We start from the raw sequence: 25,138 nt of genomic DNA, 5'->3' as shown, positions 1-25,138 counted from the left end.
GACAAAAAGGGCTCCAGATACAAGGGAGAGGGTGTGGGCTGAGCCAGGGGACTCCTGCAAGGAAGCCGAAGAAAGGCCTGGGGTGGGGCTGACGTGGGAGCAGGGCAGGGCTTGGCCTGGCCTTGCTGGCAGCTTCTGCTCAGCTCCAGCCCTGAGAGAAAGCCCTTCTGGGTCCCCCGTTAGCTGGCAGGACTTCTAAGGAAACTGAAAGGTCTGGTTGGGATCAACACAGTGGCATCCACATGGCACAAAGCAGTTTTTACTAAACAGTGGTGACTATCTTACCAGGATTGGCTGCCAAGTACCGAAAACTTGAGTCCAGCTTAGAGACCTGAGTGGCCACACAGATCCCAGTATTGCCCGGTTCCGCAAGTCCCTTCCCACCCTGGGCCCAGGAATGATGACCTACACCAGCCTCCTCTCACCTGGCTGTGTTCTTCTCCCTACAGGTGTTGGAGGGCTTGCTGGCGCTGGCCTTGGGGCAGGTTAGTGTTAACATCCAGGCAAGATGCCCCTCTGGGGCATTGGGGGTACAAGCAGTCAGGGGTACAAGGGTGCAGACCAGGCCTGTCCTGGGCACTGGTGTAGGGGGTGATGCTAAGACCACCTGCCCGGGGCCCCGGGAATGACAGCTGGGTCTTGGCGCTATTATAACATGCTGACGAGGTGGCCCTCGTAGTGAAGAACCCGCCTGCCAATGCAGGAGACATGATGAGAGGCAGGTTCGATTCCTGGGTTGGGAAGATTCCCCTGGAGAAGGGCATGGCAACCCACTCCAGGATTCTTGCCTGGAGAACCCCGTGGACAGAGGAGCTACAGTGGGCCACAGTCCATGGGGTCCCAAAGAGTCGGACACGACTGCAGCAACTTAGCAGGCAGCACGCAAGAAGAGCTGGAAGGAAACAGCCCCAGGAGCCCAAAGAAGTCACCCAACTCAGCAGGGCTTCAAGAAGGCTTCCTGAAGGAGGGAGGTGTGGAAGTCTGACCCCAAAAGATCCCTGTAGCTTGTCAGGCTTAGCGGAGCAGCCTGGGCCATACTGCATCTCTGACTTTGAGCCCAGTCCTGGGAGCAACAGTCACATCTTTGCACGGAGCAGAAGAGCCTCAGATGTACCTCCTGGACGGGGCGGGCCAGGGCTGGGCTGGGGGAAGGACCTTACCCATCCTCCTCTCTGCAGGGCTCGGGGCTTTTCCCGCAGGTGCCTTCCCAGGGGCTCTGGTGCCCGGTGGCCCAGCTGGCGCTGCTGCAGCCTATAAAGCTGCTGCCAAGGCGGGTGAGTATTACCCTTTGGGATGTCCCATAAGCCCTCTGGACTCTGTGGGCTCTCCACCTTGCAAAGAACCTTTCCTGGGTGGGGGAGGCAGTGAACAGGATCCTCAGCTCCAGTCTCCTGGGGGTGATGGGAGGCAACCAGCTATGTCCGAGTCTCAAAGTGAGGCAGAGGCAGGGCCAGACCTCAGTCCAGCGTCCTCCTGCCTTTCGTGGCTCCTGGTGTGACCTGTCTCCGCCTCTGCAGGTGCTGCTGGTCTCGGCGGTGTCGGCGGCATTGGTGGTGTTGGTGGCTTAGGAGTGTCTACAGGTATGGAGGCGAGACCTGGGTGGCCTGGGGGGAGGTCGTGGGAGGAGGGGAGCCCCCTCTGATGTGGCCCCTTCCCCTCCAGGTGCGGTGGTGCCTCCGCTTGGAGCCGGAGTTGGGGTTGGAGCGAAACCTGGGAAAGTGCCAGGTCAGTGGACCGAGTCCCTGGGACTGGAGGGCAGAGGTCAGGGAGAGGCAAGAGCTCCCAAACTCCCCCACCCCAGGGCAGGAAGGTCAGGGCCTAGCTGCAGTGGGGCAGGAGTCAAGGGGCAGAGGCAGGCCCAGAGCGTGATCCCAGGTCCCAGACAGGGGTGAGGGACTCCAGCCATCCTTCCAGGCCCTTCCTCCAGGACCTTGGAGCAGACCTGAGAGACAGGCTCTGTGGCAGGCATTCGGGTGACCAATGGGGACACTGAGGTGCAGAGCAGGGAGTCAGTGCAGCAGGGCCCGCCCAGTCCCGACAGGGCTGGGGTGAAGCCCCATCCGGTGCCCGTCCCTCCACACCAAGCCCTCAAGGAAATGACTTCAAGTTCAACCGAAGGCGAAGGCGGCCTGAGTCCGCACAGCGGGGAGGGAACATCTGGAAGCTGTTAGCCCCGAGGTAGGCTGGGCCGGCCGTGTAAACAGGCTCCGGGAGACAGGACAAATCCACGCACAGAAGGATCTGTAGATGACTTCCGGAACTCGTGGGAGGGGGGCCTGCAGACGCCACACACACGTCCCCGGCTCTTCCCCAGGGGCAATCCTGGGGTGCTAGCTCGGGAGCCTTGGGGCTGCCACAGAGGGCAGGGCCAGTAGAGGCTCCTGGAGGCAAGACTGCTGCTCACACGGTTTTCTTTTGGCCGTAGGTGTGGGGCTCCCAGGTGTATATCCAGGTGGAGTGCTCCCAGGCACAGGTGAGAGCAAAGAGGAAAAGGGGAACCCTAACTCGAGGAGAGCAGCCCCTGGCAGCCTCCCGGGGGGCCCCCAGCTCCCCCAAACAGTGGCAACCAGAGTCCTGACGGGCACTGTCGCCCTAAGCATCAAAGCTCAGGCCACTGACCTAAGATAGCTCTGGTTGTCTTTCCCCTAGGAAGACCAGAGAGCTCCCCCCAGCCACCCCCCCAGAACCCCAAGCCTAGGCCCAGACCCAGACCAACATCACAGTCTGCGGTGGGTCTCCGGGGACAGACCGAGTCCCCAGGGTGGCCAGCTGTTTCCCAAACGCCATGAGTCACCAGGGGGGCCCGCCCAGCACATCCGCCCTGCAGGAGACCCTTGGAGTTGCCCTCTCAACCTCCTTTCCCTGCCATGGCCTGGCTACCCTGCGCAACATGTGACCTCCTGAATTCCCCCAAAACCCCAGACTCAGGCTGGCTGGGTGGGATTGGCTGGCAGAGGGTCCCCCCCGGCCCCTCCCAGCCCCTCCCTGCCATGTGGACCAGCCCCGGTGGGGGAGAAAGGAGAGGTGGCAGCAGGGAACGCTGGAGACCTCCCAGCCAGAGCAGATGACGGCTTTGTGTTTGGTTGTGAATCGCATCCAGCGAGAGCCCCTCCCCCTGCCGAGGGCACAGCCCTCCCCAACCTGCAGTCGGTTCCCTTGTCTGTCTGCCTTCTCTGATGAGGCTGGGCAGGGCAATGGGAAATTAACTCCAGTTTAAGAGACAGGCCAACAGAAGGGCTAGGAAATAGGATTAAAACTTCTGACCTTGGGGCAGACAGGGCAGAGAAGTCACCACCAGAGGGGCCCTCCACCCACCGCATGAGCCACGCCAGTAGCTGACATCGAAGGAGGCCAGCTGTGTCATGGAGGGTGGGTGAGGTGCCAGGCTGGCCCTTCCAGGTTGGACCTTCCCCGCCCTCATCACCAGCCTCCTCTTTGTCCTCTCAGGAGCTCGGTTCCCGGGTATAGGGGTACTCCCCGGGGTTCCCACTGGAGCAGGAGTCAAGCCCAAGGCCCCAGGTATGTGGGACTCTCTGATTACCCTCAGTCCTGGGTTGAGCGGGGCAGGGAACTTGGGCTCAGCTGGCCCAGATGGGTGGTGAGAAATCCCCAGTGTGTTTGTGATGAGCTGGGAGGTCTGGGCAGAACTGGCCATGGCTTGGGCCAGCACTCCCCTCACTGGAGCTGGGGTGCCCTGGGCCCGTGGTGGCCAAGCCGCAGTGATGGCTCCTTGTCATTGCAGGTGGGGGCGGAGCTTTTGCTGGAATCCCAGGTAAGGCAAGGCTGGGTCCCTCCACGCCAGGGAGGGTGGGCAGGCCCATGGGTGGCCAGCCAGGCAGGGACTCCTGCCCTGGGAGGAGCTGAGCACTCCCATAGCTCCAGGCCTTGGACTGGCTTCGGCACAAAGTGGTGTCCGTCACAGGCCTGCTTCCCCTGCCCCAATCCCCTGTCTGGCAGCCTAGGGGAGCCCAGAAAATGCAGCAGCCTGTGCCAAATGGCGAGAGGGCTGCAGTCTCTCCAGCCACAGGAAGGGGAGGCATCCTGCAGCTTCCTGGAGGAAGCGGCCCATCTCTGGGGGTTGCTCAGCTGACTGATGACATAAAAAGGCAGGAAGGCCCTCTAGGCACGATGCTTTCTGGATTCCGATGCCATGGGAGCTCATTCTAGTCTGAGCAGAAAGTGGAACTGGAGGCTGGAAGCTTCACAGGGGCTCCTGGCCCACGTGGCTGGAGCCTGATTGTTTTGCTCTCCTTGTTCCCGCAGGAGTTGGACCTTTCGGAGGGCAGCAGCCTGGAGTCCCGCTGGGATACCCCATCAAGGCACCCAAGCTGCCAGGTAAGGCAGGCAGAGGATTCAAGAGACTCCACTCACTGGGCCTCCCTGCTGGGAGGTCAGCTTGAGAAGGGACTTGTTTGCCCACCTGTATCTTGGGGTGGCTGGAGAGGGTAGTCAGGAAACCTGGATAATTTTGCCCACTTCTGGTCAACAGCAAAAGAAAGCAGGGAGGAACAAACTTCCCTCATGGGTCCAGCGGCTGAGACTCCACACTCCCAATGCAGGGGGAAGGCTGGGTTCCAGCCCCGGTCAGGGAACTAGAGCCTGCACGCTGTGACTAAAAACCCCCCATGCCTCAACTGAGATGCTGCAAAGCCAAATAAAGAAAGAAATATTTTTTAAAAAAAAGAAAGAAAGCGGGGAGAGACTAACATCTTGCAGGTGCTGGCCTCCCATACACACACATGTATCTGTGTCCACACACACATACACAGGCATAGAGACCCGTAGCCCCGATGGGAAGCCATATGTGTTGATGGTAAGAAACACCATTCACTGGAAAGAAACCTCTGATATCAGTCCACTCCAGCTGTCAAGCTCACACGATGATGAGCTATTTCTTGCTGGGGAAGAGAGTAAGGAAGACCCTCAGACTTGGGGGCCATGGCGGGTAGAAGAATGGCCGTCCCTTTGCGCCCTAGAGTGGGGCGTCCTCTCCTTGCTCCTCCTCCAAGGCCTTGGCTCTCCTGAGAGCCTCTGGAAGCAGCTCAGGACCCTGGTGGACGGAAGGAGGCCTCAGGCCTCAGTGCGTGTGGGGACTAGGTCTGTCTGCCCAGGTAGCGGGGGCCCGGTGAGGCGTGGGGCCGCGGGGGGCAGCTGCTGAGCCCACGCTCCATCTCCCCAGGTGGCTATGGACTGCCCTACAGCACTGGGAAACTGCCCTATGGTAAGGCCCTCTCAGACTGGCGGGCTTCTGGCTCCTTCCAGCTGCAGGATTCCAGCCAGGGAGCTGTGGCCCCAGTCCAGGGCTAGGAGAATACCAACTGGGGGGTAGGGTGGGTGTGCAGTCTCAGAATGGAAGCCCCCTAAGGAGGGGTACGTGGAACTGGGACTCAGGACAGCCTGGTTCTCAATCCTGGCCCTTGCACTTATCACCAGGCCTTGAGAAAACAGGTTTTCTTCTCGGAACCTCAGTCTCTTCATCTGTAAAATGGGAATAACCATTCCACACATGTTTGTATTTAACTCTGGCTGGGTGTGACAAGTGGAGGCTCTGGGTGGCCTGGTCCTTGAAGGGCAGGGGAGGGGGCAGCCACCGTGAGATCGCATGGATGCCCACTGAGCCTCTCCTGTCACAGGCTATGGGCCTGGAGGAGTGGCTGGTGCCGCAGGCAAGGCTGGGTATCCAACGGGGACAGGTAAGGAGAGCCTCACCCCTCCGCCAGCCAAATAACTCAGGCTCCAGAAAGCCAGCCAGCCCACTCTATATCCAGACCCCGGTCTGAGTCTAAAGAAGGACCGTGGTGGGGCAAGGCAGGAAGCTGGGGCAGCTCTCCCAGCCTCTGCTTGCTATATGCCCCACATCCACACCCAGATATGAACCAGTTGGTTTTCTTGGGCCTGGAAGAGATGGGCTCCGGAAATGCTGGGGCACATTTTCCAGTCTCTCCCCTTCCTCTTCCCCCAGGGGTTGGCCCCCAGGCTGCAGCAGCAGCGGCTAAAGCAGCAGCGAAGCTTGGTAAGTACCCCTGGAGCCCCTGCCTGCTAGCTGCCAGCCCTCCAGCCTCACCATGCTTATTACCACTGAGAGCCTAGTTATCCTATTAACTAACCAAGGTGGCCCCTCCTCGCCCCACCCCTGTTTATCCGGCTGTTTCAACACCACCCATTCCTACCTCCCTCCCCCCATTCATTCTTCCTTCCACCTGTGCATCCGCTCCACCCTCCAATTCTGCATCCCTCCACCCCTCCATCCATCCACCCACCCCTCGACCCATCCATTCACCCATCCCTCCCTCCTCGGTCCCTTCCTCCCTCCATCCAGCCATGAATCCACCCCTCCCTCTGTCCATCTATCCACCCATTCATCTCTCCATCCATCCATCCACCCACCCCTCCATCCATCCATTCATCCATCCCTCCATCCTTCCCTCCTCTGTCCCGCCCTCCGTTTCAGAAACCAGGGACAGATAAGGGGTCTGCTCAAGAATTTCTGCACTGTCGTGGGGCTCAGGAAGAGGGAGATGTTGCTTCTATCTGGAGATAATCAGGAATGGTTCTCAGAGAAAATGATATTTGATTCATAGCCTTAAAATATAGGTAGAGAGTTTGCTGGGTGGTTAAAATAGGAAGGAGCAAGCAGAGGGAGAGGGTACAGCAGTGGTTAGAATGATCATTTTAGGTGGTACATGTATGAGCGCTTAAACAGTTTAATAGTTGAGTATCAATTTAATATATACTATAGAACTTTTAACTAGCTCCTCAAGCCCACGATCCCTTAGCTAGTCGATGTGGCATGGCCTTCTCTCGAGCCATGCACGGGCCGAGTGAGCCCCTGGTGATTCCCCAGTTCAGAGTTAGATCATGGGGTTGAAGTCTTCACCTTCAGCCCCAGTCCCAAGGGAGCCCCTTCTTGCAGCCATGATGGGATGGAAGATGCCTGCCCACTAGCCCAAGGGGGCGAGAATGGACCCCACAGAGGTCCTCTTCCAGGCCACCAAGGCTGGAGGGGATGGCTGGAATGTGGGAGCAAGAGAGCAGGGCGGCGAGGGGCTGCGAGAGCCAGGCGGCCGGGTGCTTGGATTACAAACTTGGCCGCGTGTTCGGAACAGAGAGAGAAAGTCTTGAACATTCTTGCAGGGGCCCCTCTGGCCCGGGGAACGGCCGCTTGTGGTTTCTCAGTATGTGGCAGTGATTAGAATGGGATTTGTCTGAAAACATACGAGTCCCTTAATGAGGCTGTTGAAATGGACACTTTAGGGGTGAGTCAAGGAACAGTGGGGTGGGGGCCTCTTCCCAAGCAGTCCCAGCCGGAGATGCCTGGGCCTCATTCCCAGAGGAGATTGCAGCGGTGAAAACACCAGCGTTCAAGCAGCCTTCCTGCCTGGCTTCAGGAGGGGGCCCTGGGAGCCACATCTTCACTGTCCCCACTCCAAACAGGTGCTGGAGGAGCCGGAGTTCTCCCTGGCGTTGGTGTTGGTGGTGCCGGCATTCCTGGTGTGCCTGGCGCAATTCCTGGCATTGGAGGCATTGCAGGTAGGGTCCATCCCAGCAGGCGGTGAGGGGTGTCCTTGAGAAGGTTGCAGGGAAAGGGCCTCACCCTCTGCCGCTTTCTCTTCAGGGGCCGGGGCTCCAGACGCTGCTGCTGCTGCTGCCGCTGCTGCTAAAGCAGCCAAATTCGGTGAGTGTCCCCGGAATGGGCAGTGCCAGGGCTCCAGCCAGCCCCGGCCTCAGCATGCACCTTGGAAAGCTCCAGGCCTATAAGGCTGGATGGACTTTGTCTTTGTCAAGCTGGGACACTGTTCCCCCACCAACCCCTCAAGCATCATGGTCAGGCCTCCCTGCCTCTGTCCAGGAGGCTCTGTCCGCTGCTCTCCACTGATTGGCCCAGCAGTGTGGGCAGGGACCCTGCTGACTCCTCCCACTTTACCCCCTGGGCCACTCACAGCTGCTGTACCAACTGCCTGGGCCCAGTAGAGCATTCTGAATCTGCTTTAGACTTAGACCTTGCTCTTCCCAGCCACAGATCCAAACCCCTAGAGCTCTGTCGGGGTTCCCTCAGTTCCCTCCCCTTCTCTCGGGTGACTTGGATCCACACAGAGGCAATGCCCCCCCAGCTAGCATCCTGCACACAGGACCCGCAGCTCCCGAAGCTCCCCAAAGTCATGCTCCCGAAGGCCCCCCTGAGGTTCCCTCAGGGTCCAGGCCAGAACAGCAATCCTTCCATCCACAGGCGCTGCTGGAGTCTTTGGCCCAGGAGTAGTTGGCGTCCCAGGAGCTGGAGTACCTGGTGTCGGGGTCCCTGGTGTTGGGGTTCCAGGTGTTGGGGTCCCTGGTGTTGGGGTTCCAGGTGTTGGAGTCCCAGGTGTTGGAGTCCCAGGTGTTGGGATCCCTGGTGTCGGAGTTCCAGGTATTGGGTGCTCGGATATCATAGGTGGACCAGCTGAGCTTGGCTATTTGTGCGCATGCATGTTTGTGTGTGCAAGAGAGAGATGTTAGAAATTATTGCCAAGACTTTCTGATTCTCCTTAACACATCACCCTCCTATCCTCTTCTCTCCATACCCTTGGTCATCTTCTCTTTCTTGGGCTATAAATTAACTACTGCCAGCCTCTTATCTTCTTCAATTTACCTTCTGGTTGTCAGTATGCTCCATGTCTTTTTCATCTCTGTGCTCCCAGCCCTTCACAGAATATGTGTTCAGTAAGTGGTGGATAGATGGGAGGGGAGGTGGATGGATGGATAGATGTCTGGGGAGATGGATGGATGGATGGATGGATGGGCAAATGGGCAGCTGGGGAGGTAGGTGAACAGCCAGGTGGATGAGTAGGCAAACTGATGGATGAGAGAATGGATGATGGGTGGATGAGTGGAGAGATAAAAAGAAGGGTGGTTACATGGATAGATAAGTAAGATGGGTAAAATGGTGGATGGCGAGATAAATGGGTAGATGAAAAGAGAGATGGATAGGCAGGTAGGGACAATATAAGTGGTTAGAATGATGGATGAATGGATGGATGGTGGATGAGCCGATGAATGGGTAGGTAGAAGGCAAATACAAAATAGATAGTTGCTTACACATTTAGATGAAAGGATAGATAGGCAGGCTGATGGATAAATGGATAGATAAATGCATGTGTGGGTGGCTGGAGAGATGAGTGGTTGAGTGGGTAGATTGAGATCAAAAGATAGACAAATGGACAGACATTTGGGAAGGTCAGTGGGTGGATGAATGGGTGGCTGGGTAGACAGATGGACAGATGGGTAAGTGGAGATACGAGTGGGTAAATGGATGGACAACCCTGTGTTGGCTCAATAGATAGAAAGAAGATGGACTGAAAGTCAGAGGGATATATATCTACATATCCTGAGTGTCCACTCCACTCTCCCCCTGAGCGTTGGTGTTTCTCTTGGTCTCTCCAGGGGCCGTATCACCAGCAGAAGCTGCTAAAGCAGCAGCCAAAGCAGCCAAATTCGGTGAGTGCCGAACGGATAGCTCCGCCCCGCCCTGTTCTGGCCTTACTTGGACTCCAGGACCCTCATCTTCTACTCCCCATTGTACAGCCCAGAGAAGGGGAGTGACTTGCCCAGGGCCACACAGCAAGTCACTGGCAGAGCTGGGACTTGGACCCATTGGGCCCCAGGATGATGTGTCCCCCAGGTGTCTCCCACCACGAGCCCGAGGGCCTGAGTGATAGTAGAGTCCCAGTATGTCATTCTCAGTGGAGACAGTGTCCCTGACCTCCCTGTCCTGGCCAGGACCCTCTCAGAGGAGAGCCCCAGCCTGGCGGGGGATAAGACTGCACACTCTGCCCATCACCAACAAAGAGACCCTTGCCCAGCTGCTCAGAGGAGAGAGGGGCTGGGGACACACCAGGGGGTGTCAGGAGGGAGGAAGCTGGTGGGGCTCAGGCATCTCATGGCTTCCTGTCCTTCATGGACCAGACTTGCAGGGAAGCTCGCATGCTCTCCCCAATCCAGCATCCTCCAGAGCCCGCCCCAGCCTCTCCCACTAGACCCTTTACCACTTGATTCTCTTCCCTCCTCAGGGGCCAGAGGCGGAGTGGGAGTTGGAGGCATTCCCACATTCGGTGTTGGCCCTGGGGGCTTTCCTGGCTACGGAGATGCAGGTATTCCGGGAGCAGGAGCCGGCCTTTCCCATGAGCCTTAGTTCCCTGAAGGCAGATGGGGGTGGCGGCGGTGGGGACAGGGAGAGGGATGGAGGCTGGGGAGGGTGGACTGAGCTCTGGGAACTCAGGCAGGACATGGGGGAGAGCGCGGGGCGGGCCTGCCGTGCCCTTGGTGCACAGCCAGGGGCACAGCCCAGCTGAGATCCAGCAAGGTTTCTGAATCTCTTTCTCGACTCCTCATAGCAGCAGCTCAGGCAGCCGCCGCCGCCAAGGCAGCCAAGATCGGTAAGTGCCCCAGCCCTGCGTTCCCTGCCCCCTCCGCCTCCCCTCCTCCCCCTACTCCTCCCCCCAGGGCCAAGCCCTCCCTGCTCCCCTCCACAGCCAGGCTCTCCTGTGGGGGCCAAAGCTCAAAAATCAGAGCAACCTCACACTCTTGGCCTCTGGGGCTAAAAAGGCCGGGGTTAAGTCAGACGCCCCTGGCCCCATTTTCCAAAGCCACAGTGAACATTTCTGCCCTTTTCAATTGCCCACTACTGGGGTCATTGGTACCTGGTTCATCATCCCCCGTCCCACACCAGTGAGTTAAAGGTGCCCGGACGATCCCCGGCCATGATGCAGCCCCCACCTCCACCCTCGGCTCCCGGGGGGGGTGCTTCAAGGGCAAAGCTGCATGCTCTTCATCCTTCCAGGTGCTGGGGGAGTAGGAGCCCTGGGAGGGCTGGTGCCAGGTGCCCCAGGAGCAATACCAGGCGTGCCGGGGGTTGGAGGTGTGCCAGGTGTTGGAGGGGTGCCAGGTGAGCTGTGCCCCAGCCCAGACATGGGTTTGGTTTATCTCATGGAAGGGGCCCTGGAGTTGATGTAGATCAAGGGTCCCATTTTACAGATGGCAAGACTGAGCCCAGAGACAGGGGTAGAGAAAAAGGGATTTCCCATACTTTGAAGGGAAGTGTCTCCACGGGATTCCAGATCGCTGAGTGAACCCAGAAAGTCTCCTTCCTGCCCTCAGGGATGCTCAGGATGTCAGCCTGAGAGGCAGCAGAGCTCTGCTTGGCTGGGGTTTGGGGAGACCTCGTTCATCCCCTGCCCCACCGGGCCTTTCTGCTTTCTGATCGGGTGGGAGGGCCTGTGTTAGTCTCTGTTTACCCGGCACTCTTTCTCCAAAGGGAGGAAATGAGATTAGCTTACAACCCTCCTTGTCGGTTTGTGGGTTTTTTCCACCAGAAGAGTTCTCTTTTGCATTTCTTCTTCTTTCTGGGCGGGGAGGGGGCGGAGGGGGGGGCAAAAATCCCCTTTTGCTTTTCTCCCCCAAGAAATAAGCCGTTTCCTCCAATAGCTGCAGAGTCAGAGCTGCTTCTCAGGGAGAGGACATGCCCAGAGCGGCTGGCGGGCCATCTCAGTGCGGGCCTGAGAGAGGGGGCAGTTCCCGAGATATGGACTCTGTGAAGTCTTTCTACCATGGGGAGTGGAAGAGAGAGGGGAGGGATGCTGGGGACCGCTCCTCATCCTTAATCTTCGCCTTTCCAGGGGTCGGGGCTCCAGCAGCTGCAGCCGCCAAAGCCGCCGCCAAAGCCGCCCAGTTTGGTAAGAGTTGTTTCGTCCCTCAGTCGTGTCCAGCTCTTTGCGGACCCACGCCTGTGGCCCGCCAGGCTCCTCTGTCATGGGATTTTCCTAGGCGAGAATACCGGAGTGGGTTGCCGTTTCCTCTCCAGGGTACCTTCCCGACCCAGGGATGGAACCTGCATCTCCCGCGTTGGCAGAGGGATTCTTTACCACTGAGCCACCTGGGAAGCCCCCTGCCAATTCTGCCTCCCAGCCTGATCCCAGAGCGCTGCTCTCTCATATCTCTGCTTTGGAGTCTGAGAGCACCCCTCTCCAATGTGACCTCTCCAAGCTGTCACCTTCTGGGCCTGGGCCTTCCTCACAGGTCTTGGCCCATCCAAGCACTTTGAGGGATGGGGGCGAAGTTTCTGAGCAGGAAGACAAAGAGAGAAGAGATGCCGGAGAGCCCTCCAGCACCCACCCCCACCCTTCCCAAAGGCCTTGCTGCCTTCCGGTCCAGCTGGGGCCTTGCCCTGTTTCTGGAACAGGCGCTGGGCTTCTCTGAGCTCCCACCCACCCTGAGCGACAACAGTGCTCTCACCCCCTGACCAGGAGCTACATCTCCTGCTTTAGCCAAGGGCCACCCTGGCAGCCCCAGGCTCCCACACCCTCCTAAATATGGCACAGCGAAACGGCTCACTTTAGAGCCCAGCTGCATGCCAGAGAAATCTTAACCTCAATTCTGTTTAATTGCTGAGTCGTGCCTGATTCTTTGTGACCCCATGGACTGTAGCCCCCTAGGCTCCTCCGTCCATGGGATTTCCCAGGCAAGAATACTGGAGTGGGTTGCCATTTCCTTCTCCGGGGGATCTTCCCAACCCAAGGATCGAACCCACATCACCTGCCTTGATAGGCAGCTTCTCTATCACTGAGCCACCAGTGATTCCTAAACTCAGATATGGCAACTCATGTTTGTAAAACTACTATTTGCTGAGGGCTTCCCTGGTGGCTCAGACAGTAAAGAATCTGACTGCAATGTGCGTTCCATCTCTGGGCCAGGAATCTCCCTCCTGTTTTCTTGCCTGGGAAATTCCATGGACAGAGGAGCCTGGTGGGCTACAGTCCATGGGGTCACAAAGAGTCAGGCATGACTGAGCTACTAACACTTTCACTTTCAGCATTTGCTGAGGTAATCCTTACACCAGCCTTATGAGATTGGTTCTGTTACACCCATTTCGCAGATGTGGAAACTGAGTCTCCAGGAGCTTAAGTAGCTTGCCCATACTCATGTAGCTAAATGGTGGCTGAGCTGAGCTTTGAAGCCAGGCCTGCCTGTCTTGCCAAACTCCCTTTACTACTGTTGTTGCAGTCATTTAGTTGCTACATGAGTCTGCCTGTATCACCCTCAGAGTCTCAAAGGGGTCCCTGGAACTCCAGAAGTTGAGCTCCTGATCTTGCACAGACCTCTTATTAGGGATGAAGAAGCTGAGGCCCATCAAGAGAAAGTAACTTGCCCAAGGTCACACAGCAAGTCTGTGCCCAGCTGGAACAAGGATCCAGGGTTCCTGACCCCCCAGCCAGCTGCCCTTTCCATCAGCTTCTGTTCTCCTTGGTCAGGACTTGGTTAAGGATTGGCTCTGCTCTCTTTTGCAGGATTAGGCCCTGGAGTCGGCGTGGCTCCCGGCGTCGGCGTGGCTCCCGGTGTCGGCGTGGCTCCCGGCATCGGCGTGGTTCCCGGCGTCGGCGTTGCTCCCGGTGTCGGTGTGGCTCCCGGCATTGGCCTTGGCCCTGGTGGCGTCATAGGTAAGCTGTGTGAATAAGTGGGCCTGAGTGAGGGTCCTCTGAATCCTCCAGGGGTGCCATCCTTAAACCTCATCCTCTCCCTCTCCTGCAGCCCCAGCTGCAGCTAAGTCCGCTGCTAAGGCCGCCGCCAAAGCCCAGTTCCGTGAGTATTCTGCCTGCCTTCTCGGTCTGGTGTGACCCCAGCCTGAGCTGGGTCCCTGGACACCCAACCTCTCAGACCTGCCCTTCAGCCTCCTGAGGCCCCTCAGGCAGCAGACATGGGCATTAGAAACAGATTTAGCATAAGGGAGACCCCACACCAGCTGAGTGACCTCTGATGTCCCTGTGTGGTACCGAGGGCACCTGCCAGGGAGGCTTGTTAGGGGAATCAAATGAGTTCATCCAAGAGGGAGGGACAGGAGGTGAGGCTGCAAAGGGCAGCGGTGTCCAGCACGTGCGGCCCTGCCTGACGGTCTGGGGAGGGGCTGGACTTGGTGATCAGAGTGAGTTTTAGGAAAACTGGTGGCAGTGTAGAGGGCAGATGAAAGGGACAGGGCCCCCTCATGAGACTGGGCCCCTTCTCCTGGGCTCTGACTCAGCTTCCTGGGCAGGACACCCCCAAAAGGGCCTGTTTCCTGCCGGCCGCCATCACCCCACTCCCCCATCTCCCGCAGGGGCTGCTGCTGGCCTTCCCGCTGGTGTTCCTGGCCTTGGAGTGGGCGTGGGAGTTCCTGGCCTTGGAGTGGGTGTTGGTGTTCCCGGCCTTGGAGTCGGGGCCGGAGTTCCTGGACTTGGGGCAGCAGCAGGTAAGGGGCCTTCTGGGGGCTGAACAGCAATGCCCCCCGAGCCCAAAGGAGGCAGGGCTCTCTCCCCAGCATGTCCTCCAGCATCCTCGCACCGAGGCGTGTGATAAATGCTCTGTTAGATCCTCCTGAGCAGTCTGAGACAACTGGGATAAGTGGTAGGGGGCAGGCCAGGTGAAGGGCTCCAAGCTGAAAGGAAGCCCACCACCCAAGGAAGGAGGGTGGGTTCCCTGGGGTCAGTGGAAGTGGTTGGGCCCACCTAGCTCCCCTTCAGCAGTGTGCGGGGGCGAGGGGGCCACGAGGAACTCTAGTTCTTCATCTCCTAGTTACACCAGCCTCAGGCAGACCGTGCTGGTCCTTGAGGAGCCAGCAGAGGATAGAATGGAAAGAGGAGGCACAGTTCAGCCATCAAGCACCCCCAGACCAGACTGGTAGAGACACAGGTAGATACTGGAGCTCTGTCCCTGGCCCGGTGAGCTCCTAGCTGCAGAGTCACGGCTTCAGGGCTTTGAGAGAAACAAAGAAAGCTGAGGAAGTCAAGGAGGGCTCCCTGGAGGAAGCAGAACTCCCAGGCACAGAGCTCAGCTACTGACCTCCCCAACTCTTCCTTTTGCCCTTTTCCCCAGTACCTGGAACCCTGGCCGCAGCTAAAGCAGCCAAGTTCGGTAAGAGCCCCTCAACACACCACCCCCAGTGGTTGATCCCCTTGCTGCCCCACCATCCCTGATAGCACCTGGTCACCTGTCTCCTCTCCCCCTGGGCCAGGGCCCAGTGCCTGGAGCCTCCATCACAGGGCTGGGATGGTCAGCATGGAAAAAGGCAGTTTCTAGGACACATTAATGACAGCCCAGCAGACTCCGGCTCCCACCCACTAAATCCTGAGCGTGACTACAGCCCCAGGACAACCCAAACTGCCCCTCACGTTTCCAGCCCCCCAGGGGGGCAGTTCCACGTTGGTGAGGACCATGGTCATTAAGGCCTCTCAGACCCTGACAGTTTCATAGGGCCCAAGGCCAGGGAGGGGCCAGGGCTGATGTCTCAGCAAAGCCAGGACTCCTCATCTGGCCCCCACCTTGCTGTCAGCAGGACTGTGCCCGCCACGAGGACGTGGCAGGCCTGCCCACCCCCACCCCCGACGCTTGGCACCTAGGCAGCCCCAGCCTGGCCAGACCCATGCTGTCTGTGCCCCCTGCATTCCAGCCTCCTAGGATCTGGGCCGGGGCCTCCACCAGGGAACTGCCAACCAGGTCTGGCCGGTCCACTTGAGGCCAGTCTCCACCTTGGAAAGTGTTCCACCCGTGGCGGGCCTGGTAACCCACAGGCCTCTCTCCTGTTCCTTGCTGGCGGCCCTGCTGGTCTGAGCTCGACAGCCATTGCCAGGGAAACAGAGCCGCTAAGGGCTCTGGCTCCAAAGTCATTTCCTGCCCTTGAAGCCTTGAGCACTTTGCTTAACTTCTGCTGTGCTTCAGTTTTCTCATCTGTGAAATGGGGCTAATGGTACCTACCTTTCTTGCTGCCTGGGACAATAAGCCTGCTAACTGAAGCACTGACCATGAGTGTCCCCCTAAAGCGCTAGCTGTAACTCCTGGCAGCTCTGTCCTGGACAGTGGTTCACACTCAGAGGACCTTCACACAGAGTGTGTCCTCTCACTCTTCAAACACCTGTAGGTGAACAGGGAAAGGATCATCATCCCCTTTAGGGTCAGAGAGGTGACAGCTTTGATGAGCAGAGAAACCAGAATTCAAACCCAGGGCTGCCAGGGCCTGAGGCTAGTCCTCCACCCTTGGCAGCTCATGGCCACAGCCACCACTGGGACCACCTGCAGCTCCCAGTGCCAGCCTGGAAGGAAGGAGAGGAGGTGGGCAGGTCAAGGATCAAGATGGGGTCTGTCTTTGTCCAGTGGGTCAGGGCAGAGCCAGGACTCAGACCCGTGTGTCTGGGAATGGACCTCTGTCCTCTGCTCCTTGCCCTGGGTCATGTGGCCTTCACCACCTGTCTACTTGCCTAGTGACCTTGGGGCAGGGAAGCCTCGTCCTTCAGAAAGGGGGAAGGGCTGACTTTCCACCCTCTCTCCATAGGACCAGGAGGGGTCGGGGCCCTTGGAGGGGTTGGAGATCTTGGTGGAGCCGGCATTCCAGGTGGTGTGGCAGGTGAGTTGAAACCCCATGAAGCCTTGAGCACATTACTTAACCTCTGCTGTGCCTCAGTTTTCTCATCTGTGAAATGGGGCTAATGGTACCTACCTTATTGGAAACCCCGGATGGGCTGGGCATTGAGGGAGACTGATCCATGGAGGCTCCCTCCCTGAGCTCCCTCTGTGTCCCCAGGAGTCGGACCTGCTGCCGCGGCTGCTGCTGCCAAAGCTGCCGCCAAAGCCGCCCAATTTGGTGAGCACGGTTGTGAGGTGGGGGCTGCCCTGGGAGTTGGGGGGGTGTCTGATTACATGCCGTGAAGCATATATTCCCTGGCCTGCTCCCCAAGGCCTTCAGGGGCATTGTCTCTGGGGGGGTCCAGCCCACCTCTTGGCCCCACCAGCCCTCCAAGGCCCTGGGGGGGCCCAGGCTCCACCCCTCTGCAGACAGAGCCCGCTGCTCTCACTTGCAGAGTTTAATACACAGCTCTCTCCACAGGCCTGGGGGGAGTCGGTGGGCTCGGAGTTGGAGGACTGGGAGTTGGTGGGCTTGGAGCTGTCCCAGGGGCTGTGGGCCTTGGAGGTAAAGTGTGTTCTGGAATCAGTGAATGAATGGTGTGGGATGTGTGTGTGTGTGTGTGTGCACACCCGTGCACATACTGAAGTGACTTAGCAGCAGCAGCAGCAGCACATATGAATGAGAGAGAGACTGACTTTCTTTCCCATCTGGCCACACCTTGCTCAGGCGATCCTCTTTGCCTGGACCCTGCCCACACTTCATCGGCAACTCAAGGTTATACTGAGCCCTGCCCCCTTCTCTGGGCTCCTGCAGCATTTGAAGGGGCCCCAATGGCTCAGCGGGTAAAGAATCTGCCTGAAAGCAGAAGACATGGGTTCGATCCCTGGGTCGAGACGATCCCCTGGAGGAGGAAATGGCAACCCACTCCAATATTCTTGCCCGGAAAATCCCACGGACAGAGGAGCCTGGCGGGCTACAGTCCACGGGCTCACAAAGAGTCGGACACGACTGAGCCACTGAGCACAGAGCAGGCTTAGTGAGGGCTGCCCTTTGCAGTTGGGTGTCGCAATCTCTCCCTCTCCTCTCTCTTTCAATCCGCCCAACCACCTCCAGTGGGAGTTCAGAGAAGGAAAGCAAAGCCTGGAGGGAAATCCCTTTCCCAAAGTCTCTGCCATTGTGGTGGACCTTGTGTTAACATCTCTCTCTCTCGGGTCATCGTTGTGTCTCTGAACTAGCCTGAAATTTCTTACCCTGTGTGCTCCACAAATCTGGCCACACAGTAGGAGCTTAATAAAGATTTCTGGAGAGATGGAGGGGTGGAAGGATGGTGGAAGCATGAGTCAGTGGGCAGGGGCAGATTGATGGCAGTGGTCAGGAGGAGGACACGACTCTGGGAGGCAGGAGATATTCCTAAGCCCTCCTGCTCCCCATCTTTCCAGGTGTGTCTCCAGCTGCAGCTGCTAAAGCAGCCAAATTTGGTGAGTTGCTCCCACAGCCCCCCCCGAGCCCAGGCCTGCAAGCTGCTTATACCCCACCCTCACTGCCCTGTCCACGAACCGGCTCAGTCCTCAGTCCTGCTCACAATACCCATGAAGGATCCTTCCTGGAAATCACGTCCTCAGACCCCGGAGGGGATGCTCAGGGCCCCTTACGCTGTGCCTCATCCTGACCCCCATCTGCCCTCTTCTCAGGTGCCGCTGGCCTTGGAGGTGTCCTAGGAGCCGGCCGGCCATTCCCAGTTGGAGGTAGGGGCCGCCTCTGCTGTGAGATCTGCAGCTGAGCCTGGCTGGCTAGCAGCAGGGACTCCAGGGCTGTATCAGCACAGGGACCCGAGAAAGAGGGTGGAGGGGATAGTCCGGGAAAGGCTGCAGGGTCGGGGGGACACGTGGGCCTCAGACACCAGGCTGATGAGGCTTTGTTAAGAAAGCTGCTTTGCCAAGGGGAAGGGGGAGGAGGTGATCCTAGGCGGAGAGGAGTAGGTGACCAGGCCGCGGCGGGTCCCAGGGTCCCACCCCAGCCCACCCCATGCCCCCATGCCCCCACGCCAACCCCAAACCCCTCCTGCAGGAGTCGCAGCAAGGCCTGGCTTCGGACTCTCTCCTATTTTCCCAGGTACGGCCAGGTACCCCAGCCCTCCTCTTCCCCTGCCCAGAAGGGCTAAGCCAGGCTACAGAGTGGGGGGCCCCCCACGTCCTTAGATTGCACAGAGCTGGGCCTCCTCCTCTTCTCTTCCTCCTGTGCAACATCAGGGAGCATCGGATTTTACAAAACATCGCGTTCAGATGAGACAAACTGAGGTTCAGAGAGGGTCCAGGGTCACACAGTCACTGGCAGAGCCCCCCACGCCCCAGCCCAGAACTGGGCCCCTCTCAAACGAGGCCCACACTGCCGGGGAGGGCTTGGTGGGCTCCCTGGAGACGCGCACCCTCACCACCCCTCTGCTTGCCTTGCAGGTGGAGCCGGGGGCCTGGGAGTTGGTGGTGAGTTTACCAGTCTCACAAGTCGGGGCCTCATTTCAAGCAGGGCCCTGAACTCCTTTGCAGCATGGGCCGGGGGGTGGGGGGTGGGTCCATCCTATTGAGGGAATGGTTAGTGCAGCCACAGCCCTGGGCTGGCCTTCTGGTATGGGGGCTTGACGGAGCCCACGGGAGAATCACAGAAGCTGAAAAGACCAGCCTTGGGATGTGGGGACCCGAATTCCTAGAGCTCCCAGCCTGGCACTTGATGGGGCATCAGGAGTGAGATGGGGATGTGGGTCATGCCAGGTCTTAGGGTCTAACCAGAGAGGCTGACAAGGTCCCATAGAAGAGGAAAGATATTGTTGGGTAAAACCAGGGCCTATTCAAGCAGGTGGTCAAGGAGGCCGAGCCTGGACCCCCTTGGCTGGGGGGTGAGGCTGTCCCTGGGAAATGTGGCCTGGGGTCTGACTGTGGTGGGAGGGGCTGCCACAGAGCTGCTCAGACCTCCACAGGCTGCAAGGAACGAGGCTGGGCGAGAGGGTCCGGCTGGGAGCAGAGACCTTCGGAACCTGCTGCTGCAGGCGCGTGGGTGCTGGGTAGAGGGGTGGGCCGGTAGAGATGGGGAAGCCTGGCCACCTCCCCAGCCCCTTGCCTTCCCTCCACAGGCAAACCTCCCAAGCCCTTCGGAGGGGCCCTGGGAGCCCTGGGATTCCCAGGTGAGTAGACTCTGCCCCTGGAAGAGGGCAGGGTCAGGGGACAGGCTGGAGCAGAGGGCGGCATGTCAGACGAGGCCCGGCAGGGAGGCCAGGGGTTGGGGAGCTGGACACCTTACCCTCTGCTTCTGCTGTCTCTGAAACAGATCCTCAGAGCTGAGAGTGGGCCAGGGACCCTCCTGGCTCTCCCAGGCCAGGCCTGGCAAGCCCTCCCTGCCTGGTACCCACACCCCCACTCCTGCAGGGAGAAGCCAAGAGAAAGAAAAGGCTAGGGGAGGAGGGACTGGGAGGGAGAGAGAGGATGGAGGTGACAGGGGGCCCTGATGTCAGGGAACTGGAGGGGTAGACCCCGCGGGGCTCCTGGAGCCACGCCCTTGCTCCAAGGGGCAGACATGCGTCTGGCAGTGTCTGATCACCACCCTCAAGGCCTCTCCCAAAGATGCCTGAAAGTGACTCAGAAAAGCCCCAGCTCCACCCTGGCAGTCGCTCAGGCTGTGGATCCCCTTCTACCTGCACCTGCTTCCCACCGCCCCCACCCCACCCTGAGACAAGGCAGCCCAGGGAGAAACAGAGGCCAGAGCAGCCTGACCTCATTCAAGGCGCCCAGCTCTCAGTCAGGCATCAGCTGGTGCTTGTGGCCCATGACCCTGCTTGCTTTCTTTCCCAACAAACACCCTGGATGAGCTCTGCAAGAGATAGTGTCTCTACCACTAGGCAGCTTACTGCCACCAGGTGGCGGTAACGAGCTACACCTCGCTCCTGCAGGGGTAGGCGCTAGTCCAGGCCCCACCACCCGACCCTGGTGGCTTGATGATTTGAAACAAGGTTAACCAGTCAGATCCTCCCCAGGAAGGGGCAAGGGCCCTGCTACCATCCACTTGCCCAGTGGGAGTTTGCACAATGAAAGGGCGCAGAGTTTGGCCTAGGGTGGTGGCCAGTCTTCCTTCCGCCTGGCTTCCTGGAGCCTCTGTTTCCCATGGTGATGATGCGGATGTGAGAAGAGCCTGGAGTTGGGCAGAGTGGGCAAGGGCTTGAGCACCAGCAGCCAGGACTGACTGTGGGGCGTGCCTCCCCTGCACCCAGGTGGGGCCTGCCTGGGGAAATCCTGTGGCCGGAAGAGAAAGTGAGCTTCCCAGGACCCCTGACTCACGACCTCATCAACGTTGGTGCTACTGCTTGGTGGAGAATGTAAACCCTTTGTGACCCCACCCCACTGTCCCATGCCCCCTCCTAAGTTCCCACCCCGGGTGGGAACGGGGCAGGCCGGGCGGCCTTGGAAATCCACAGGGCAAGGAGGCAAGAGAGTGGTGGCCCAGTGGGCCCCAGGGGGCCCCCCTCCTTCAGAGGCAAGGGGTGAGTGGGCTTGGCCCCCTGCGCCCATGCCCTTCCCACCTAGGAACTCCCCCTTCACACACTCTCCATCTCTAGGGGAACTTGGTGCTACGTGCTGGTGCTCTCACTCTTCCTTCGGGGAGGGAGGAGGGAAGGGCAGCCCCTTAGGGAACCCCCTCCCTGGGGCTCCTCTGAAGATGGTGCAGACACTTCCTGGGCAGTCTCACCTCCCCCTGCCCACCAGGACCCACCTCTGGCTGCGGTCCAGTTGGTACCCAAGCATTGAAACCCTCACGCTGGATTGGGTCACACCATCTCTTGGCCTCCTTGGCCCCCCTTTCCCCGACCCACCGCTGTTCCCCATGTCTGAAGACTCCCCCCAGTATTGGGAACAGCCCTCTTGCTCTTGTGGAATTCATCTGCCCGTCTGGCCATCCATCCGTCCATCCTTGTCCCGGTTTGGCCGCCCGGCACCCCTTGCTGGCTGGGCGCCCCCACCATCGACTTGGTTAACCTGTTGTGACAGCCTGTGCCCAGCCTCCACCCCATCGCACACACCCCTACAACGGGGCCCCGAGCCTCTGGGTGTGAGGAGCTGTACCAGCCGGGGCCGCAGGAATCTACCCCCCAACCTGGGTCTCCCCCCACGCAGTACTGTATCCCCGTCCCCTCCTCGAGCCACTGTACTTCAGAGCATTTCTCCCCCGCCCTGCCCATCTCTATGTGTCTCGCTGTGATAGATCAATAAATATTTTATTTTTTGTCCTGGACATTTGGGGATTATTTTTGATTGTTGATGTTCTCCTTTCATTTTACTTGTGTGGTTTATGGAAAAAAAAAAACCACCTTTTTTTTCTGATCTGGGGAGCTATATCCCCATTAGAAAATTCATTTTAATCATTTTGGTATAGCTCTGGATGAAACACACATTTTAAAAAAAATAAGAAGAGAATTAACTGCTTCAGAAAAGACTAATAAAAGAAAACCTTTGAAAGGAAACTGTGTCTTGGCCTCCTTTGTAAGCACTCATCTGCCCTCAGTTCCCGGTCCAGGTAGGGGACAGGGCTCGGGGAATCTTGGGGAACCTTGGGTCTTCCCAGGTGGTACTTAGTGGTAAAGAATCTACCTGCCAATGCAGGAGATGCAAGAAACGCACATTCGATCCCTGGGTCAGGAAGATCCCCTGGAGAAGGCAATGGCAACCCACTCCAGTTTTCTTGCCTGGAGAATCCCATGGACAGAGAAGCCGGGTGGGCTACAGACCATGGGGTCGCAAAGAGTCAGACACGACTGAGCGAACTAATACTTTCACTTTCACACTTTCACTTCACCAAAATCATCTGCCATTGACTTCTGGTGAAAGGATCCTTCTTCAAGTTCAGCCTGTCCTTTAAAAATGATAATCTCTTTTAGAGGAAGCAGGGCAGCCAGTCTGACACACTCATCCCTCCGAGGAGATGGGCTCACCCAGACACACGTTCCCCAGCCCTCACCCCTCAGACCCAAGTCCTTGGCCTCTGGGTGCTGTGGCTGCAGCTGGATGAGCTGAGGAAACAAAAATGACCCTTCTGTCCAGACCAAACCTTGACCTTGGTGAACAGCCAAGAGAGAAGAAATGGTCCAAAGGAAAAAAACAGGAGCATGCTTCCCTCTCCACGTTCCCTCCCTGTCACACCTGGCATAAGGCACCACTTTGCTTCCTGACAAAACATAATGAGGGACACCCTGATGGCTCAACAGGAGACTGAGGACCCCCTTGACTGCACCCGTTCCCCAGGGCCATCCCCCTCCCCTCGGGCCACTCATCCATCTGATGCGCCCTCCCCGGAGCCCACCCCTCCCTTCTAGAGCACTCTGGGTACCAGATTCCAAACTTCCCTCCCCAAACCACCAAGTCCACTTCCAGGGCCTGTATGGGCTAGTGTCCGTCCTCCCCAGAGAGAACCCCAGGGCCAGTGGGCACCCGGGGAAGCCACAAGGGTGGCAAGGAGGAGCTGTGTTGGGAGTGCAGGTGGGGTCTGCCCGTGTAGACGCTAGTATCTGCGCATCTGAGCACAGGGGCCCTCACGCTGCCAGGAGTCTGGCTGGAAAGACACGGGGGTGGGGCGATGCTCAGGGACCCAGTCCCGGAGGACAGCAGAGCATAGGAAGCAATTTACCAGGCCGAGAATAGCGCAGAGAGCAGGGAGGGTCAGGCCTTTCAGGGAGGAAGAGCAGCCCTGTGAAGGTCCGCAGTGCCTGGCCGGAGCGGGCAGAGCCCAGGAAAAAACGGAAGATGGGTCGGAAGGGGGTAGGGGTGCGTTCGCAGAGACCATAGGGGGCTGCGGTGACCACCAGCGAGGAGGGACAACCTGCCCAAGAGCAGAGGCAAACGAGATCCATTCATCACTTATTTGTTCATCGAAAAGATCCCTTGCTCATTCCTCCACAAGCTCTCCAGACTCTGAAATTTGGCCAGCTCCAGCATTCGGCCCGGGGCCCCCCCAGCTGTGGTTTCTCATAATTTATGGCTTTAAATACCATGTATGCATTAGCAGTTCCCAAACTGATACCTCAAGCACAGACCTTCCCCTTGAACTCAGGACCTGCACGTTCACAGCCTGAAAGTCCCCACATCCCCACCTGAAAGTCTCATAACCCTGAGTAGCATGGGTTCCCCCTCCCACCGCCACCATAACCTGCTCCCCCCTGGCCCTCCGCACCTTCCCCATCTCAGTTCCAGAGGTTCAGGCAGCAGCTTAAGAATCCTCCCCTCCTCCCATCTCACACACCTGATTCACCAGCAAACCCCGGGGCACCACCTCCAGAGGGTGACCAGGGTCCAACCACCCCTCCCAACCTCCAGGGTCCAGGCCGTGATCCACAGCAATTCTTGCCTAGACGACTGACACAGCTTCCAAACTGGGCTTCCCCATCCTGACCTGGCTCCTTTTCAGCCTTTGCTTCACACAGCAGCCAAAACAATCCTTTTAAAACATAAAGTCAGCTCAGGTCATGCATCTGCTCAAAATCCTGCAGCGGCTGCCGTCTGCCCAAGCCAGAGGCCCTTCCATGGCTGAGGAGCCCCTTACCTGAGTTGGACCAGCTGTTCTGATCTTGCATCCTGCTACCTGGCCCCCTACCGGCCACCTAATTACCCTGCCCTCTCCTCATTCCTCTCGGGCAGAGGCCACCCCCTCTCCAGCCACCACCTCCGCTGTCTCCCCTGCCCAGCACGTCCTTCCCCCCGCTATCGACGTGCTTGGCACCCTCACCTCCTTCAGGTCTTGACTCAGATGTCACCTTCTCAGAAGGTGCTTCCCTGACCCCATTTCTGAAATTGCAAACTGGTGATCCAGAGGCTTCCCTGGTAACTCAGCTGGTAAAGAATCTGCCTGCAGTGTGGGAGACCCCAGTTCAATTCCTGGGTCAGGAAGATCTGCTGGAGAAGGGATAGTATTCTTGGGCTTCCCTGGTGGCTCGGCTGGTAAAGAATCCGCCCGTAATGTGGGAGACCTGGGTTTGATCCCTGGGTTGGGAAGATCTCCTGGAGAAGGGAGTGGCTACCCACTCCAGTATTCGGGCCTGGAGAATTCTATGAACTGTACAGGCCGTGGGGTTGCAAAGAGTCAGACATGGCTGAGCGACTTTCACTTTCTTTTCCAGCCGTTAGGGCTTCCCAGGTGGCGCTAGTGGTAAAGAACCCACCTGCCAAAGCAAGAGACTGAAGTGACTAAAGTGGTTAGGACTCCTGACTTTCACTGCTGGGGGCAAAGGTCCCTGATTGGGGAACTGAGATTCCACAAGCTGCACAAAATACATTTATTAATTAACTAAATAAAACTGAAAACTATACCTTCCTCCAGCACCAGGCCCTGCCTTCTTTCTCCAAACACCCGTGACCAACACCCGTTGTCAAGTCACAACGCAACACAGCACACTTTGTTGTTGTCGTTCAGTCGTTAAGTCGTGTCCACCTCTTTGCGACCCCGTGGACCGCAGCCCACCAGACTCCTCTGTCCATGGGATTTCCCAGGCAAGAATCCTGGAGTGGGTTTTGCCATTGCCTTCTGCAGGGGATCTTCCTGATCCAGGGACGGAATCCACGTCTCCTGCATTGGCAGACTGATTCTTTACCACGGAATCATCAGGGAAGCCCAGAGTACACTTTGCTTCTTTGTTTATTGTCTATCCACACCCCTAATGCAATTCCCTGAGGATAAACTTTGTTGTAAGAACAAAAGAGATTAAACTTC

General features: G+C 58.2%; 1 protein-coding gene across 8 annotated transcripts in view; it reads left to right on the top strand.

Annotated features, from left to right (window-relative positions):
* ELN (elastin) overlaps positions 1-21,748 on the top strand; it is a 32,710-nt gene extending 10,962 nt beyond the window's left edge. Inside the window, exons 5-37 of one of the 8 annotated variants that reach the window (XM_040260963.1) lie at positions 450-485; positions 1,179-1,274; positions 1,518-1,580; positions 1,663-1,725; positions 2,426-2,473; positions 3,448-3,519; positions 3,743-3,772; positions 4,264-4,335; positions 5,180-5,221; positions 5,634-5,693; positions 5,963-6,013; positions 7,435-7,530; positions 7,616-7,675; positions 8,228-8,404; positions 9,418-9,471; positions 10,044-10,124; positions 10,368-10,409; positions 10,814-10,918; positions 11,649-11,705; positions 13,317-13,384; positions 13,421-13,466; positions 13,558-13,608; positions 14,120-14,251; positions 14,875-14,913; positions 16,328-16,399; positions 16,577-16,636; positions 16,880-16,963; positions 17,839-17,877; positions 18,091-18,144; positions 18,467-18,511; positions 18,853-18,879; positions 19,524-19,574; positions 20,655-21,748. In XM_040260963.1, coding sequence (XP_040116897.1) covers positions 450-485; positions 1,179-1,274; positions 1,518-1,580; positions 1,663-1,725; positions 2,426-2,473; positions 3,448-3,519; positions 3,743-3,772; positions 4,264-4,335; positions 5,180-5,221; positions 5,634-5,693; positions 5,963-6,013; positions 7,435-7,530; positions 7,616-7,675; positions 8,228-8,404; positions 9,418-9,471; positions 10,044-10,124; positions 10,368-10,409; positions 10,814-10,918; positions 11,649-11,705; positions 13,317-13,384; positions 13,421-13,466; positions 13,558-13,608; positions 14,120-14,251; positions 14,875-14,913; positions 16,328-16,399; positions 16,577-16,636; positions 16,880-16,963; positions 17,839-17,877; positions 18,091-18,144; positions 18,467-18,511; positions 18,853-18,879; positions 19,524-19,574; positions 20,655-20,698 — 2,117 coding nt within the window. In that variant the 3' untranslated portion in view covers positions 20,699-21,748. Of the gene's footprint in view, positions 1-449; positions 486-1,178; positions 1,275-1,517; positions 1,581-1,662; positions 1,726-2,425; positions 2,474-3,447; positions 3,520-3,742; positions 3,773-4,263; positions 4,336-5,179; positions 5,222-5,633; positions 5,694-5,962; positions 6,014-7,434; positions 7,531-7,615; positions 7,676-8,227; positions 8,405-9,417; positions 9,472-10,043; positions 10,125-10,367; positions 10,410-10,813; positions 10,919-11,648; positions 11,706-13,316; positions 13,467-13,557; positions 13,609-14,119; positions 14,252-14,874; positions 14,914-16,327; positions 16,400-16,576; positions 16,637-16,879; positions 16,964-17,838; positions 17,878-18,090; positions 18,145-18,466; positions 18,512-18,852; positions 18,880-19,523; positions 19,575-20,654 lie in introns of all 8 variants that reach the window. The other 7 variants (XM_040260962.1, XM_040260961.1, XM_040260960.1 and 4 more) reach the window with 7 other exon arrangements.
* The last annotated feature ends 3,390 nt before the right edge of the window (positions 21,749-25,138 follow it).

Source organism: Oryx dammah, unplaced genomic scaffold, assembly GCF_014754425.2.
Source record: "Oryx dammah isolate SB20612 unplaced genomic scaffold, SCBI_Odam_1.1 HiC_scaffold_2, whole genome shotgun sequence".
Classification (NCBI taxonomy): Eukaryota; Metazoa; Chordata; class Mammalia; order Artiodactyla; family Bovidae; genus Oryx; species Oryx dammah.
Note: the sequence above shows the minus strand (reverse complement) of the source record. Positions and strands in the feature narration are given on the sequence as shown.